Source organism: Clinocottus analis, unplaced genomic scaffold (assembly GCF_023055335.1).
Source record: "Clinocottus analis isolate CAN_PGR_092001 unplaced genomic scaffold, fCliAna1.0.p SCAF_6, whole genome shotgun sequence".
NCBI classification, from domain to species: Eukaryota; Metazoa; Chordata; class Actinopteri; order Perciformes; family Cottidae; genus Clinocottus; species Clinocottus analis.
The window spans coordinates 18788729-18805666 of NW_027176218.1; the positions used below are offsets into that span (position 1 = coordinate 18788729).

Below are 16938 nucleotides of genomic sequence, written 5' to 3' on the forward strand. Positions count from 1 at the left end.
GACTTGATCGCAGTTTTCTGCCAATGCCTCCCGCAGTTGCCGCCTGCTCTCATCTGGATTCCAGGTGAGGCGCAGCTCTAACGAACAAGCCTATTGTTTCATATCTCCAGCTGATATGACGCGATGCAACACCAGTCCGTAGATATTTATAGTGAAATCACGTGTTTTGGACTATGCAAGAGGCGTCTGTCTGAAGTAGTAATGCTCAAAAACTCATCGAGGCAAAAAGTAAACCAATTTCATACAAATGCAGTCATCGTTTTAATCAATCTGAGAGAAATTTGATGCAAAAAGCTTCATGTGTCAATGCTGTTATTGTATTTTCAACATATCAATTGGGAATGATGCTTCTTAAGACTTGTACTTTGGAATTAGCGTCTTATTTTGTGCACAAATTATACTGACCCTTTGGGACAGAAAAAGAAACGTTTTTAAAAACCATCAGGTAGACTTCCACCACTCTTCATGGACTGAGATATCTGTATTTTAGCTTTTCAAATTGTAGACCCTCTTTTTTTTTTCTTCTAAATATTAAATTTAAAAAATGCACGGTTAAACAGATTTGTAACGGCAACAAACACATCTTGATTTAATTAAAAGAAGAACAAAAAAGAAGGACGGAAGAAGGAAAGAACAAAGAGATAACGGACATGGTTGGTAAGGGAGTCCTGTGTGTTATACAAAAGATATAAGAAACCTGTTTAAATTATAAGTTTAAAGCCGTATCAACATCTTACAATAAACCTAAACTTCTTCCAACTTGAGCTTATGTCCGTTAACTGGGTCTCACCCGGAATGGTCTTGCTGTCTCCCAGACTCATGATCTTCCGGTCAAGGATACGGCGTCCCCTGCTGAGGGTTTTGAGGAACTGCTCTTCTTCCTCATTAATAATGTCCTTCACCACTTCTGGGTCTTTCTTCAGCTCTGGGAAAGCATTGCCCTAGAGGTATGAGAGTGAAAGAAGACATGGAAAAAGTGAAAGAGGGAACGTAAAGAGGAGGTCACCTCAGTCCGGACAATTGTTTGAATATAATGCATCACGTTGACGGGTAGAATTTTATTTAGATAGCACCAGGAGGACTGACCGTATCTGTGCTAACATTGTCCATTTTAATAGTTCATTCAACTTGTAGAAAACAAAGTTTAAGGACAAGTCCCTAAATCTCGAGTCCAGAATCTAAAGAAAGTAAAAAGTAAATTATAAATCTCACCAGGGAATCAACCACCACATCCACGAGAGAGGCAAAGAAGCCTTTTTGAGCTCCCAGCTTCTCGTGAGAGTAACGTACTGCGCGGCGCAGGATCCTCCGCAACACGTAGCTAAACAAGGCGTAAACGGCAAAGCATTACGATGATGTGTGAAAAACTACAAATTACTGCATTCAAAGCCCCACTGTCTGGAAAAAAATAAATAATCTGCAAGCACAGTGTACTCTAATGTCTCACCCTCGTCCAGTGTTGTCAGGCCGTCCGCCATCCGACAGGGCGATGGTGATGGTGCGGGCGTGGTCAGCCAGCACACGGTAGGCCATGTCAATGCTGTCAGTATCCTCGGCACCTACGTTACCAGTGTACGGTCGAGCACCTGTATTCTGAAAACAAACACAAGAAATCAGCCTTGTCTTTATTAGATTAGGCAGGTGAGGGTATATTTATTTATAATTAATAATATGAAATGAATTGCTTATGTTTACCCTCTAAGAACGAAATATGTCTTTGTGCACCAAATTTCAAGCTTTAGTTAAGATTCTAGAGTTTTCAACCACTTGAAGACTTTTAGTACTTTTAATATAGTACTGTATTACCTTCTTAGCTTGTATGTTTCCATCATGTCCGATTTATTTCTTCCCCTTTTGTTTTTTTGAGTCCAGATCTGATGTAAAATGTTCCATTAAAATAAACTTGATTGATATTGTCGTCTTAAAAAAGTTGAATAATACCAATATTGTATGAATAATTGGGGAAATTGTCGGGTTTTAATTGAGTTTTTTTTGCTGACAGTATTCACAAGTAGAGAAACGCTTCAAAATGTCAAAGTTCAAACTGCATTATTTAGCTTGTTTCGATCAGCTACGCCAGTCCAGCAGCAATCAAAAGATTTTAAAGCTTCTCTGCACTTAGCTGGGATGTCACCCTCTGTCAGCAGCGCTATACTACCATTGTGAACTCAGGAAAGGTCAGAAAAAGACATAAAACAAACTGGGATAATGCAAAAAAAAAAAGTTAAAAGATTTTAAAAAACTGACTCGTACTTAAATAGACCAAAGCTTTGTGAACTGATTAAAATTAACAGGAAGTTTGCCGCTGAGAGTATGCAGAAGGAGTAGCATTTCAAAGAGGTAAATTTAAGATAATTTGAAAATGTCTCAAGTGAATGTTTAAAAAGTATACGGGTAGAAAGGAGTAGTTGAAGATGAAGAATAATTTGGATCACAATCACGTGACTGCTACAGAATTCACCCGGTTATTCTGCAGCAGTCACGTAAAACAAATTGAGCTTATGAGCTCAATTTGTTGAGCTCATAAGCTCAACAAATTGCTATCTAATTGAAGTGCAGAAACATCTCTCTCAAAAGAGAGAGATGTTTCTGCACTTCCATTCAGTGACACAAAACAGGTGCATTTCCTTACCTTCTGAATGGCTTCAAAATACGGGACAAAGAGGTCGGTGTCGTAGTTGGACATTTTGTTCTGCATAATGGACACCAGGCGCTCCAGACCCATTCCTGTGTCGATGCTTTTCTTAGGCAGAGGCTTCAGCTCCGTCTCTGACTCTCTAAGCAGGTAGAACGAGAAGCAGGAGTTATAAACAGATTCCCTATGAAAGCACATTTGACTAAGCGGACTCACAGTGAGAGGGCACAAAGGTTCATACAGAGGATCGTACAGTTTTGCATAGTCTGCGTCAAAGTCAAACACTGAATTGTTTGGGGTATGAGCAATTATCCCAAAACCATTTATTTCCTTGCTCTTGTGTCATGCAAATTCCACACATTTCAAACCCTTTTAGAAACCAGATTATGTGTTTACACGGACCAAGTGATCAGATTTAATTCATAAAACCAGATCAGATGTAAAAAATGAAAAAATAACCTGCACATTTCTTTGTGCTGCACATACAACCAAGTTTTCAAGAGGGTAGGAGAGATGGCGAGTACATATGATTCAGTAGTACAAAACAGATTCCAACAACACTTGATCTATATTTATAGTTTGTGTGTTGCAAACAGATAAGTGCTATTCCTACGTAACCCACTGACCAGCCTCACCTGAAACAGACAGCCGTGAGGTGTTAGAGATAAGGAATGAACAAACAATGAACTAAAAGGACTTAACATGCATCCCACAGTCAGTAATCTGTGTGCAGATGTGTGAATAATTGCACCAATTTGACCAAACAACCTCTGAACTATGCCGCCTGAAACAGTAATCAGCCGATAAGTTGTAAGTTGTTTTTTCCACATATGTGCAGCATTTAGAAAAAAAGCTCAGAAAAACATGCTGAATATCAAAGGGTCAAGACAATAGACGGATTGATATCGCGTGACTCAGAATTAAATGTAAAAAATAAAGTGTTTTATTTGTCTGTGATTTCCATAAGGTTGTCAGAAACGTATAATAACAATTTGGAGCCCGTCAGAGGCAAAAACAAACCCTTTTAGTGGACATACGGTGAGGAATTTCATTGAAGGATTTGCTGAGACTCTGATGTGTTGGTTTAAGTCCGTTACCTGTTGAACTGGATGAACACCAGGTTCCAGATCTCCAGGACATTGGGATCATCCATGTTCACCAGGTGAGAGGCGTCCCTCCCTCCGATGCGGTCAAAGTGGATCTCACTGCAGGGACCACAGGGACCGGTGTCCCCCATCTCCCAGAAGTTATCCTTCATACTGCCTGGCAGGATGCGAGCCTCGGCTACCCTGGGAAGAACAGAGGGAGCAGTGTAAAAATGCAGTTGTGGGAAAATTAGGACCTGTACATAGTGTTTTTCAATAGTTTGTTTCCCTGTGCTTCAATAATTTATTGGAGATACACACAATGTGAATATTTACCCGGTGATACTTCACTTAGCAAGGTTAATGTGACTTTAAGATATCTGAACCTACTAGGGCTGCAACAACAAATTAATAAAAATCGCTTATTAAAAAACTTGGCAACAAATTTCATTATGGATTAAAATTTTGTTGTGCGATTATTATGCCACTCAATAGGTCGCGGAGATGTTTGAGTATCGAACAAAACAGTTGAGTAGAGCTCAGCAGACAGAAGGTCCAGGAGGTTCTGCAGCCAATTGTATCCTCTCGTATGTCACTGCATAGTCGCATTGCGTGTACAATAACTTAACAGCTAGGCTAACCGTTGTCGTTAGCTCGCTAGCTAGTCGTTCATTCCCCGTGTTTGAGCTGCGCTGTTGGGTTAGATACCATCTTTGTTTTAAAATACTACGGGGGCTTCAAGAGAAACAATGTGTAAATATCTCCTCTGAGGTGAAGAACGCCAACCTGCGTTCAACAGTCAACTGTATGAAGACACAATAATGTGGCTTCATACAGAGGAAGTGTTGCTGGGATTTGTAGTTCGATATCTAATTATTAACCTTTGTTTGGGTAAAGTGCAGTCCGTATGTTATCCGTTGATACATTGAGTGGTTACATAGGTCTGGAATTCTCATCTCTTGTCTTTGAGTTCTGAGTGTGTATGTCTGTGAGTGTCTGTGATTGTGCATGTTTGTGAGTGTGTGTACCTGTGTGTCTGTGAGTGTGTGTTTGTGAGTGTGCATCTCTCTGAGTGTGTCTGTGAGTGTCGTGTGTGTGTCTGTAAGTGTGCATGCGTGTGAGTGTGTGCATGTATGTTATTGTGCATGTCTGTGAGTGTACAGAACAAGTTCTGATGTTCAAACAAATCCTGTTAAGATTTCTGATTTGTATTTTTTTATTTTTTATGAATTCTTTATTGTTAAGATTTTTTGCACTGTGAATTTGCACGGTCAGTTCTGTTTTTCTAATAAAAGGTTGCAAATTAATGCTTTAAAATTATTATTTTTATCCGATTAATCAAAAAAATAATCGACCAATTAATTGATTATTCAAATAATCGTTAGTTGCAGCCCTAGAACCTACTTTGATCAGTGTCTGAAAGATTAAAACATTTAAGTAACTGTGAAGACCAGTCTCAGGGCCATATTCCTGCGATGTTCTCACAAAAACAACAGAAAGAAATCTGACAACTAGAAATCAGAAGAAAAGCTAACGAATAATAATTTGCACAGAGAGCGCAGTGATTATTCAAAGTTGCTCAAAGATACCCTAAAGCGAATGCCTTCATTTGGCACATTCACCAATGCATATCATTCACAAGCGAGGCTCACCCCAGGTCGATCCAGATCTGTTTGCACTCCAGATCCGGCTCCAGGCCAGCGTCAGCGTAACCCCCGAAGTAGGTGACGTAAAGACGGTCTATGGAAATACCGAACTCCCGGGTCAGCAGTTCCAAGGCCATCTTACAGGCCAGGTGCTGCAAGGGGCAAGTGGGAAGACAAAGAATGAGCAGAGACAAGAGAAGTGACTTGGTGGCACACTTCTGGTTAAGAGGCCAATGTGAGGTGAAAAATAAAAATAAAAAAGTTATATGATAATATTGACAAAAAAAAATCTATTCTTAAAATTTCATGTGTATTCTTACATGTTAATGAAGCAAGTTTGTTAACGGTTGGATCCGCTCGTTTCTATTCACAAAGCCACACATACTTAGCAACAGTGCACTTTATCTTGATGTCAAAATGAAGGGCACTGCAGCAGATAAAAAGTCTTGGTGCACATGATTACCGAAAAGTGGCAAGAAAATGCTGTACAGAAATGCCTTAAACTTGGTTTGAGGTGATTCAGAAACTGAATGCAGTGATCAACTGATTTTTCCCACTGTAAAATGTCCTGCTAAGTATTTGATACAAATCTAAGGGACATGTATTTGGGTTGTTTAACTTGTTAAAAAAAAACTTGATATCGTTATGAAATATTGACAGCGGTATCTGTGTCAAAAAGCTAATATCAGTTGTATCATTACTGTAAGTTGAAGGCTGAGAACTATGACTGTGTAATACCTTAAAGTAGTCCCCAAAGGACCAGGACCCCAACATCTCGAAGAAGGTGTGGTGGTAGACGTCTTTACCCACATCGTCCAGGTCGTTGTGCTTGCCTCCTGCACGGATACACTTTTGGGTGTTGGCAGCACGACGCAACTTGGCCATGGGGTGGGATGGGTCAATGGTGTTGAGGAAGATGGGCTTGAACTAAGACGAAGCGGCAGAAAAGGCAAATTTGTAAGTTGTGTTTGCTTCAAAAAGCTTAGAATTGAAGCACTGAGTCAAATCTTGGTGGAGAGGCACAGAGATGTTTTTGTAAGACGATGCACAGTGTACCTGGTTCATGCCAGCGTTGGCGAAAAGCAGCGTGGGGTCGTCCAATGGGATGGTGGAAGACGAGTGGACGTAATTGTGCTCATAGCGACGGAAAAAGTCAATGAACTTCTCGCGGATTTGAGAAGCACTCAAAGAGGAGTCCATCCTGAATCAGCTGTCTGAACAAAATTACACAAAAATGAATACTGTATATTTCAGCTCAAAGTCCAGTTCACTTGTTATGGCTCCCTGAAAGTGTTCTAGTGACAACATGAACATATATACATATATTCCTAACAGCATGGTAAGTATATTATCTAAAGAGGTTTGGAGATTAGTCTTGGCCTTTGAGGTGAAAAGAAACTGGTTTATATGATAATAATGATTTAAAAATACATCTCGAAAATGTGTATGCTTGTACGTTAATGAAGCAAGTTTATTTAATGCTTTCCATTGTAGAATCAGCAATGTTGACAGCACAGGAAAGACACTGAAACATATTAATAAATCCAACCGCGAAGTCCGGCATGCTGGGATACACTTGAGATTCAATACTTTACTGGTAAAAAAAAACTTTTGAGCTCCATGACCAAACTTGTGTGAGATGGTATCAATTGCCAGTCATCATGAAATTTTACGTACCGTTTATGCCAGCTATCTCTTCAATTTGTATATGGCTATTGTGGGCAATGAATGCTTTATAGAAAAACTGGGTTTTTACATAAAAACCTTGATCAGGTAGCCCATTTAACTTCCTGGCCAGGCTACAGATAAACAGCTTCATTTCATCATTTTTAATTTCTCAGTTGCCTTAACAGATGATTTATTATAACTATTATTTAGTTTAAGTCTACATTTAAGTCTTCACATCAGCACAGTAATTGTAAACAACTAAACAGAGACCTATGGGCAGTTGGCCCATTAGTTACAGCAATGGCAAATACATTCAACGCTTACATTGGTTTACAACATCCTTATTGTGCGTTATAAACCAATATGAATGTTTGACTTTTTGTTGTGCAAAAAGTTAAGTCGTTTTTTAAGGTGTGTGTCCCAACAGGCCATCTTAGCAGAAACGTTCTGCTCTGTCCCTCCAACAACATGGCCTCCTTGGCTCTTCTCATAAAACCTAACAGCAACTGGGAAAACCTGTGAGGCAGGTGAGGCTTTTCATGCTGTAGGGCATTGCTGTCAACCTGAAAACATTGGAATGTGCAGTTTTGCATCCACAATTACTGACGACATGGAATCTTTTGCGTGTTTTGGTCAGATGGAGCTTAAGTTTGACACTTCACAGCTACCAAAAAGTTCAGAGAGTGGGGTGGACATATAGGAGTAGCCGTTAACAAAGCGGTTCTGGGGTCGAGTCAATGAAAAGAATTAGTAGAGGAGCTATTATTGCATCTGGAAAAATTAAAGCGATTAAGGATTCGAAGGATCTGAATTAAAATAAATTTAGTTTTGGTCTTATCAGCATGCACCATAGCTACAGTAACGATGATGCCTATAATTAATCCGCAGTACAGTAGAATTCCCATTAGTGGACTCGTTCGTAAACTATCTGGCAAAAGAACAAACCACTCAGCCGATACCTTCAGCTCTCTGGGGCCAACAAGCAGACGGTAAACCACTACCATCCCCATCCTGACTACGAAACCACCCCGTTGGCAACGGCAAAACGTGTAGAGACCTTGGGGTGTTGGGATGGAAACTTTGGCCTCTGCGAAGAACATACCTGGTGTATTGTTAAAAACACAATAATAGTTGTGTATGCTTCATAAAGCAGAAAAAAGCTAACAAAGTGCATGGCCATAGGGTAAAAAAGGTACACAATAACTGACAACAGGAGAATACAAAGTAAACAGAGAAAGTGGTGCACTTTTAAAACACTAAAAAAAGGATCAACGCATGTTGTGTTTGCCAAGTTAGTCAGCAGAGCAGCCTGTGCTTCTCAAAAAACACATTCCCATTGGAGAGTGCTGTACCACAAATCCGCAGGTCTAACGTGACGTCTCAGGGGGTAATTTCCCTTCCTACTGCTGACGAACATAAGTTCTCCCATGTCGCCTTTGCATCTCAGCTGTAAACAAGTGCTCAGAAACCGTTTCCACAAAATACTGCAACTCATGCCACCCACGGCTTATCGCAAACTGCTTCTAAAAGCCGTCATAAAGCATGATCTGACCGTCGGGTGGTTGTAATGTGTTGTGGTGAGCAGAGGCAAGCTAGCTTGATAAGCTGACGCTAGCAATGGCAACTGAACCGGCTCCCTCGGTCTGTCGCACAGACACACAACTGTTACAGAGACGCTTCTTTAGCGATAGGTGCGGTACACGTTTTGTATTTCAACAGCACCTCAACAAAGAATAATACTTACAAGTGGTCGCAGTTCCCGCGGAATGGATCAGTTAACGTTACTTGTATCTCTGACACACCGCTTTAGCCCACGCTGCTCGACCAAAAAGAAAGCAGAGTCAGAGGACATGTCCATGGCCGCCGCCAATTGGTTCAGTCGCACCGGCACGTTGGGCAGTGGAGATTTCTATTGGAGAAACCTACTGTCACTCTTAGCCGAGCCCGCCACATGAATGGAACAAACTTCCTTGGTTTGGCTGATGCAATGGAAAAGACGCTGGCGTAATAGATATGTTTTGATCAGCTTGATTTAAAAAAGGGCTGTGCACATGTTTGTAAATAAAAAAGTTACCTTAAAATGTCTCGTCAATTATAGTTTCAGGTCGTTAGTTTGGGTGCTTAGGTTCTGGCCAAGTCACCAGGAGATGTATCAAACATCGTGTAATAATTTGTGATTTTGTGACACAATATGCAAATACATTACAATAAATGTCATTGATTGTTATTGCAGCTGCCCATCAGATTTTTCTATTACTGATGTAAGACTAGTCCCCGTCACTGTAACGATTAACGGAATATTTATTTGACTCGCTGTGTTTCCTGGGGGAAGGTATTTTCTGCCGGACTTGTTCAGACGCGACTCGTTTTGTGCTGAACATACACGCGCCATGCCGACTGACACCAAACGTGTTCGCGGCCCAGAAGCGTCACAAAGTCCGTCTCTGTTTTTGTGCAAACCGGCGGCCGTTCATCCCTCGCTCGAGCCCCGAGCGGACGGTCGACAGCGGGACCAAGTAGACGTCCGGCCTGTTTTTGTCCGTTGCGGACTGGTAAGCCAGGCTAAAGGGTCTGCATACATCGAGGCTGGGAACACCAAGTTGATGTGCTGCGTTTATGGCCCCAGGGAAATGGAGCGGAAAGATGACACCGACATGAAATGTGGAAGGTAGCTGTGTATGGATTTAATGAATGTATTGATGCATTTCATTCGACATTTTTTATTGTTCTATAATGCTGTCTTCACACCGAACGCGTCAAGATACAAAGGGGGCGTGGCTTATCGCCGTGGCTTCTCTCCGGGAAAAGAACTCAGAGCGACCAACTTTCACGTCTTTCGTCTTGTGACACACACTTTTTCCCACGCACTCACGCCACACAACCTATTTTAATGGCGTTCGTTTCTTTTCAAACTCCCCGATGATATGGCGCTAAGGAGCGCATCTGTAAACCTATTCGCTGCATATACATCCTATTAACCCCAAACAGACACAGTCGCGGGCGGTCCGTGTACGTTTTGTTCGTTTGTTTTATCGTTCATTCGAAATTAGAGGGGCAGCGAGTGCGATCACTGACAACGGCGAGCGTGTGGCAGGCGTCAGACAGGTGCCAGGAGAGCGGTGACTCAGCGGCAAGTCAGTGGCAGGCGCCGCTCAAGTGCCGGCACTCGTCGAGAAGCTGACAAGCTGAGTGGGTGGAGCTACATTTCGTGGGAACACCCATTGTTGTTACAACAGGTCAGCTTCCGTAAATCAGTTTTATGATCATATAATGGAGGAACTGGTTGTTTTTTTTAACCCTAACCCTAGGGTGGCGCGCATGTTGAAGCTATCTTCCACGGAAAAGGTCAGTACTCGCGGGTCCAGAGAGAGAGAGCGATAGTTACGGTGCCAGAAGCGCGATGACAGCCGGAGGCTCGTCCTGCTTCTCGGTCCCTCGGTGGCAGCACCGTCCTCAGCAAAGCCCTCGCTGATTAGCCGCGAGCTGGTTAGCCGCGACCACTCCGACCCGGCTTCCAACGCGGCTCCGTGTCCTCGTCACAGCTGCTACTCCATGCCACCATCCCCTGAGGCTCGAACCAACAACCGCACACCTCTCCTCCTCGGGAAAAAGAACAACCCCTGCTCTCTTCTTCTTCTTCTTCTTCTTCTTCTTCTTCTTCTTCTTCTTCTTCTTCTTCTTCTTCTTCTTAACAGCGGTTGGCAACCATACATTTGACCCCTACTCTCTAGTTCGACCACCCCTTTTTATCTTCCTCCGGCCCCTTGGGAACACCTGAGCAAAAACCGATAGGTCCGGCTGCGAGAGGTTCAAAACCCCCTTCCAAGAGTGGGTCACCCGAATACTTTCCTCACTATGATAAATAATAATAAATGACCCAAAACCACAGGTGACCATAGTAGCAGGGCGCTACATGGAAATACCACAAATGTCAGAAAATCAAGCGCCCCGTGTCCGGGTTCATATTATGATCCGTAGTCACACAGCTACGGCTCCAGGACGAGTGTCTGGATGAAACCGCTTCCAGCGACAACATTGTAGTTTCACCGCTGCAGACAGCCGACGTCACTAACATGTGCGTGCTCTCGCGTCATAACTACGTTGCTTATGCTGTGTTCACACCCAACGCGGCGCGAATTTGACGTGCGACCAGATTCCATGGGTCCGTGTATTTTGCGGCCAACGCATTTTCGTTTTGAAATGACAAAACAAAAATCGGGAAACAAGCTGTTGCCCGATTCCCGTTTAGAAATAGGAAAACAAAAAACAGAAAATTACCCATTTTCCTTTCTTTGTTTTGATAATCGAAAAACGACCCGTTTATCTGATTTTTTTCTTTGATATGCTTAAACATGGATATTAATAATTAAAATACTGCGTGGAAATCTTGTTTCTCAATTTTGCGTAGGTTTTTGTGTTGTGAACCGAAAGCTATCCGTAGTTGGCGATGTATTTAATTTGGTGTCAGACATCCAGAAGATGCACCTCAACAGAATGGCATTGCACGAATATGCAGGTTTTATTTCAGAACACCGAATGAATGCCATGTCTTGTGGCGATATCGCCATTGCGTAATGTACTAAGTTTGGGACAACACTGGGTTTTTCATAGAGGAATGTGCATAGGTGGTGTGCTGCAACCCTGTCTCCTTACGTTGACTAGAAACATATTTTCTCCCTGATTACGTCGGTGTTTGACATATTACAAATACGTTGATTATGTATCAACCCTTTTCCTATTTCTAAACGGAAATCGGGAAACAAGCTGTTTCCTGATTCTGGTTTTCTCATTTCAAAATGAAAATCCCTTGGCCGCAAAATACACGGACCTTCTATGTAATGTCAATGCAAAGATGCGCCGTGGGGTGAAAAGGCGTTTTTTTTCATTGGGCTGTGCGATAGACGCGTTTCAGGCGGCGCAAACAGCCCGTTTGACGGGGTGTAAATTTGCGTGAATTCAAATATCCCAACTCCGGCAAAAAAATCGCGGGAGTCATAGCCGTGTCAGCCAATCAGCGTTGAGAAGCTCCGTCCGTCGCCGTCGTTGCGGCTGTCATTCAGACGCTGTTGTGGGACTACGGATAGAATTACGAACCCGGACACCATGGAGTTTGATGTTCACACTATGTGGAGTTTACACAACAAGTAGAAAGTAGAACCAGTGGTTATTTCAATGGTGGATGGCGGAAACGATAATGTAACACCAGACTCAGTTCCTGGAGTTGGTGAAAATTACAGAGCTGTGTGCGGCTACGGAAGATGTTCTGAACCCAAATGGGGGCATTTCATGTTGCCATGTTTTTGTGACTTCCACAACAAGTATAAAGCAGAACTAGTTCCGTAGTCAATAGCTGAGAAGATCTCTCTTTTCATTGAGAGAAGTGAGGCCCTCGCCCTCGGACCCAGTGTTATATTCGCACCGCGTTTGGTGTGAACACAGCATTAGTGTAAGTAGGGATAGGTGTCGTTTTAGGTTTTTTTACGATACCGGTGCTAAACCGATACTTTTAAAACGATATTGGTGTTTGGGTGTCGTTTAGGTTTTTTTACGATACCGGTGCTAAACCGATACTTTTAAAACGATATTGGTGCCCTAAACGGTGCATGAACCGATATTTTTTATTGCCATTTTTTTCTTCAAATTGAACAATATATTAACTGTTTAAAGTATACTATGAATATAAATACATACAAAACACGTCAAACTACAGCTTCAAACTTTTTAACTTCAAACTATAAACAATATATCTATTTATTTATTTAAAAAAAGAACAGACCAGCTTAAGGTGGCTTAACAGGGAGCGTTTTCAACAGAACTCCACTCAGAAACGGTTGGATTCTACAAACTCTGCTGCTTTACTGGACAATAGGTCATCATTAATATCAACTGAGAGCTTTACTGGACTACAACTTTGTTCCAACAAGCATAGGACTGCAAAAGCTCCTGCACTCATGTCTCCCCAGGGATCACTCTGAGCGCGCTGTGTGTGCGCGCTGGTAGCCTCGCCCCGTTGAGTCCTGCTGCATGCAGCAACATGAGAGGAAGCGGAGCAGTCACTGTGCTCTGATCCACGCTAGTTTAATAAAGTATCGATACTAAAAATAGGCAAAATCCTATCGTTTTTAACGTACGGGTACCGCGCCACCTTTTTTAGTATGGGTACACCATGCAACTTTACAGAGTAGTGTTGAAAAAAAAAGTATTTAAATTGGCTCAGACACCGAAATCCGCGTTGTTTCAGTCGGGTAGTTACCGGACGTCTTGGAACAGGTGCCACATTAGCACCGGTCCTTGGTACCCAACCGTAAGTGTAAGTGGAGTCTCTAAACACCGCGGTTGTCTTTTCCTAACTCCTCATGATTGCTCCTTCCCATCTTTTCCATGACTCCGTGACATTTCCACAGAGGTCAAGGAAAAGTGCTTATGGTATGGTGTGTTCACACCAAACGCATCATGATTTCGGCGCGCGTCGAGATTACATGCAAAGTCAATGCACAGCTGCGTAGACATGTATTTTACAGCGGGCAGCGCAACGGATCTATCTTTTCCCGGAGAGAAGCGGCTGAGATAAGCCACGCCCAACTTTGTGGCGCTCACAACATTTTTCTCCATGCGCGTCGAGAAAAAGTGTGTTTACACCAAAAACAGCATGACTAATTAGTCATGCTGCATTTGGTGTAAACACACTTTTTCTCGACTAGTGTGGGGAATTTTTTTTAAAGCGTTCAGAGTAAACACACCAAAAGGTGATTATTTGACTATTCAACCGCAGCCTATGACTCACCCGTTTTTGCTGCCGGAGTTGGGCGATTTCAACTCGCGCGACGATCGCTCCGCAGCCGACGCGCTGTTCGTGCTGCATCAATGCAGCTGTCACGCTGCCCGCTGGAAAATACCCGTCAACGCAGCTTCTACGCAGCTGTGCATTGCCTTGCATGTAATCTTGACGCACGTCGAAATCTTGACACGTTCGTGTGTACACAGCACGGTAAACGCACGCGACAATGCGAGCCTGAACTAATAAGCAGTAAAACAGTCCTACTATAGTTTTGTATGACGAGTGGGTTACAACTATATATTAAACAAAATTGCTGTAACATTTAATGACACCTTGAATCATGCATGAGTTTAGTTAGGTCTACCCACAAGCATCTGTATCCCTACTTGCATAGTTTGCATTTGAAGTGGACACTGATGTTTGTAATAGAGTTCTACAGGAAGAGTTGATGAAGACAACACAGCTGTATTATCGTATTTCTCCTTGTATCCAGGTTGACCACTGACATGCGTTTCGCTCCATTCTCCTGCCTGGAGAGGGGCTCCTGGATTCAGGGGAGCCAGGAAAAGGACCTCTCCCTGATGCTGCACGAGAGTCTGCAGCCAGCCGTGTGCCTCACCAAATATCCCCGTTCTCAGATCGAGGTAAACGTGATGGTTCTTGAGAACAGCGGTTCCGTTCTGGCCCATGCAGTCACCTGTGCGTCGCTCGCTCTCGCAGACGCTGGCATCGAAATGTACGATCTGGTGCTTGGTTGTTCCATGCGTCAGGATGCCGCCTCTTACGTGGTCGACCCTTCTTACGTGGAGGAAATGGACTGCAGCTCAGTCGGCAGCAACAACCAGGGCGGTCTGACCGTTGCGTTCCTCCCCAGCCTGAACCAGATTTCTGGGCTGCAGTCAGATGGAGAAATGGCTGAAGAGACTCTGACAGCCGGGGTGCGGACCTGCATCGACGGATGTTATAAACTGTACCCAGTCATCCAACAAGCCCTGTCCAAGGCTGTGCGCAGGGCAGCGCTCCCCTCAGAGAGCTGAGAGACCAATAACTGCTCAGTGCAGAGTTTTTTTTACGTTACAACCTATGTTTTATGACTACAACTATATTCCTGAAATTACAATTTTCAGATGTTTTCTATTAAAAAAAATTGTCAACGCACTCATTGTTTATTCTGTGTTTTGTGGTGTGAAACTTCTGATTTACATTACACTTGGGAAGAATATCGCAGGCATGAACACACTTTGTAGGTTGGATTAATGAGGTTGCTCATCTGGGATAGTTCCTGAATGTACTGTCAGGGTGCAGACTATTATCTCTGCTGGAAGTTTGGGTTTGAAATGGGTTCAACTGGAGTTTGAATACTAAACTCAGTTGCTTTGTCCTGAGAAATGCCTTCAATGTCACTAGAGCTACAAAGGGCATTTTATTTATTTGGATTATGTGATGTAATTACTGTGTAAAGCCTGAGTGGGAACTTGCAGGTGGTGAAAAACACTACTGTGCAGTTGGCTGCATACTCCAGAAGTTTAAACATTCATTTTTCACAATTTACAAATTAAAATCATTACAATTGCATATTTACTCTCCCTCAACTGCCGGAGATTTTCATGAAGAGGAGCTGAGGGTTGTAGCTTGACTGCAGGTGCATCAAGCTGACAAAGACCTTGCTGAGGAGCATGTGGATTGACATGGTCCGGGTGAAAAAAGTGCAGCCCACGGCTGCAGGGCCGTAACTTATTGGCTAGATAGGACGCTGTGGGTAGCCTAACTGCTGTTGGGATGCCGGGTTTCTACTTCCAAGAAGCGTCTAATGTGAGCTTCATGAAAGAACCCGTTCAGAATCTCTCTGCCTATTATAGTATACTGGCATGGTGGCTAGCAGCCCGCTTGGGCACTAGGAAACAAACACTTTTGTTATTTTCTAAAACAATACACGTATGAATAATATGAAGTTGATTAAGACAATCGATTTAATAATACAACTTAATACTTATATTTACTTATGCATATGAGACTCACAAAAATAGTGTGGATAATGTCCTTTACGGCAGTATTGATTACAGAGTAATGAACACTAATAAAAAGTGTGAAGATAATGCACTAAATATTCAGCGAGCAAACATACATTTTAAATATACAAAGACTTCCAAGGGAGGGGTCCCTTCGACTTCAAGTTAATAGTGTTTTTTTTATCCTGAGATCAGTCACGTGTTTAAAAACGGAATCATTAGAGATTATTGATGGTTCAGAATCTCTCTGCCTATTATAGTATACTGGCATGGTGGCCTAATTTCCACAACCATTATGTGTATTTAAAACAAATATTACCAACCAGACCAATCTTCTCTTTGAACCCATGAATGTCTCTTTAACAAAACATGTGACTTCATATCAGATTTGATGTTAAAACACCAGTCATTAAGTGTGGCTTCAGCCGCATGGGGTCATAGACCCCATGCTGCAAGCCAACTTCATGTTCTCCTGCGGGCTTATTAGTTGGAATGCTTTCAGCATTCCAACTATTGTTCTTCGAATCTTTATTAGTTGGAATGCTTCGAGCATTCCAACTATTGTTCTTCGAATCTTTAAAAAACTTATTAGTTGGAATGCTGAAAGCTGAAAGCATTCCAACTATTGTTCTTCGAATGCTTCAGCATTCCAACTTGCTTCAGCATTCCAACTAATAAAGCTTCAGCATTCCAACTATTGTTCCAACATCTTTGGTTATAGACGTCAGGATTAACAGCGTCACTGACGTTCACATTCTAAAAAAAAAAGGTAGCACGGTACCCGTACCTTAAATTCCAACATCCGTATTTTGGACCTCTTAAACTCCTTCATATTTTCAGCTACAGAAAAAAGTTCAATTATTCAAATATTCAGCTACTTAAGGACACAATAGCTATGACCTTTCATATTTCTGACTTTTCAAATTTCCAAATTATTAAGCTTTTTATGATTTTTCTTTATAATGGGACCCAATGGGGAAATCGTCAAATGATCTTCGACTTCAAACGTTTACAGTTCCTTGATATGTTGAGCTTGAGACAATATTTAAAATTTTAAATGTTGACAAAACCTTCAACTATTAATATACGCTTTTACATTTTTCATATTTTCTCAAAT

The 16938-nt window shown here is 42.2% G+C and overlaps 2 protein-coding genes across 3 annotated transcripts in view; one reads left to right on the forward strand and one right to left on the reverse strand.

Annotated features, from left to right (window-relative positions):
- The window catches only part of aars1 (alanyl-tRNA synthetase 1), a 25853-nt gene extending 15415 nt beyond the window's left edge, over positions 1-10438 (reverse strand). The window contains exons 1-10 of one of the 2 annotated variants that reach the window (XM_068602812.1): positions 10420-10438; positions 8779-8850; positions 6423-6580; positions 6105-6293; positions 5373-5518; positions 3733-3924; positions 2633-2777; positions 1448-1593; positions 1213-1321; positions 791-941 (exon numbers count right to left, since the gene is read on the reverse strand). In XM_068602812.1, coding sequence (XP_068458913.1) covers positions 791-941; positions 1213-1321; positions 1448-1593; positions 2633-2777; positions 3733-3924; positions 5373-5518; positions 6105-6293; positions 6423-6566 — 1222 coding nt within the window. In that variant the 5' untranslated portion in view covers positions 6567-6580; positions 8779-8850; positions 10420-10438. Of the gene's footprint in view, positions 1-790; positions 942-1212; positions 1322-1447; positions 1594-2632; positions 2778-3732; positions 3925-5372; positions 5519-6104; positions 6294-6422; positions 6581-8778; positions 8930-10419 lie in introns of those variants that run through there. The other variant, XM_068602810.1, reaches the window with a different exon arrangement.
- Positions 9391-14917, forward strand: exosc6 (exosome component 6). The gene is made up of 2 exons (XM_068602813.1): positions 9391-9702; positions 14306-14917. Exons 1-2 carry the CDS (start codon positions 9425-9427, stop codon positions 14847-14849), a joined length of 822 nt encoding a protein of 273 aa, XP_068458914.1. The 5' UTR covers positions 9391-9424; the 3' UTR covers positions 14850-14917.
- Positions 14918-16938: the final 2021 nt, after the last annotated feature.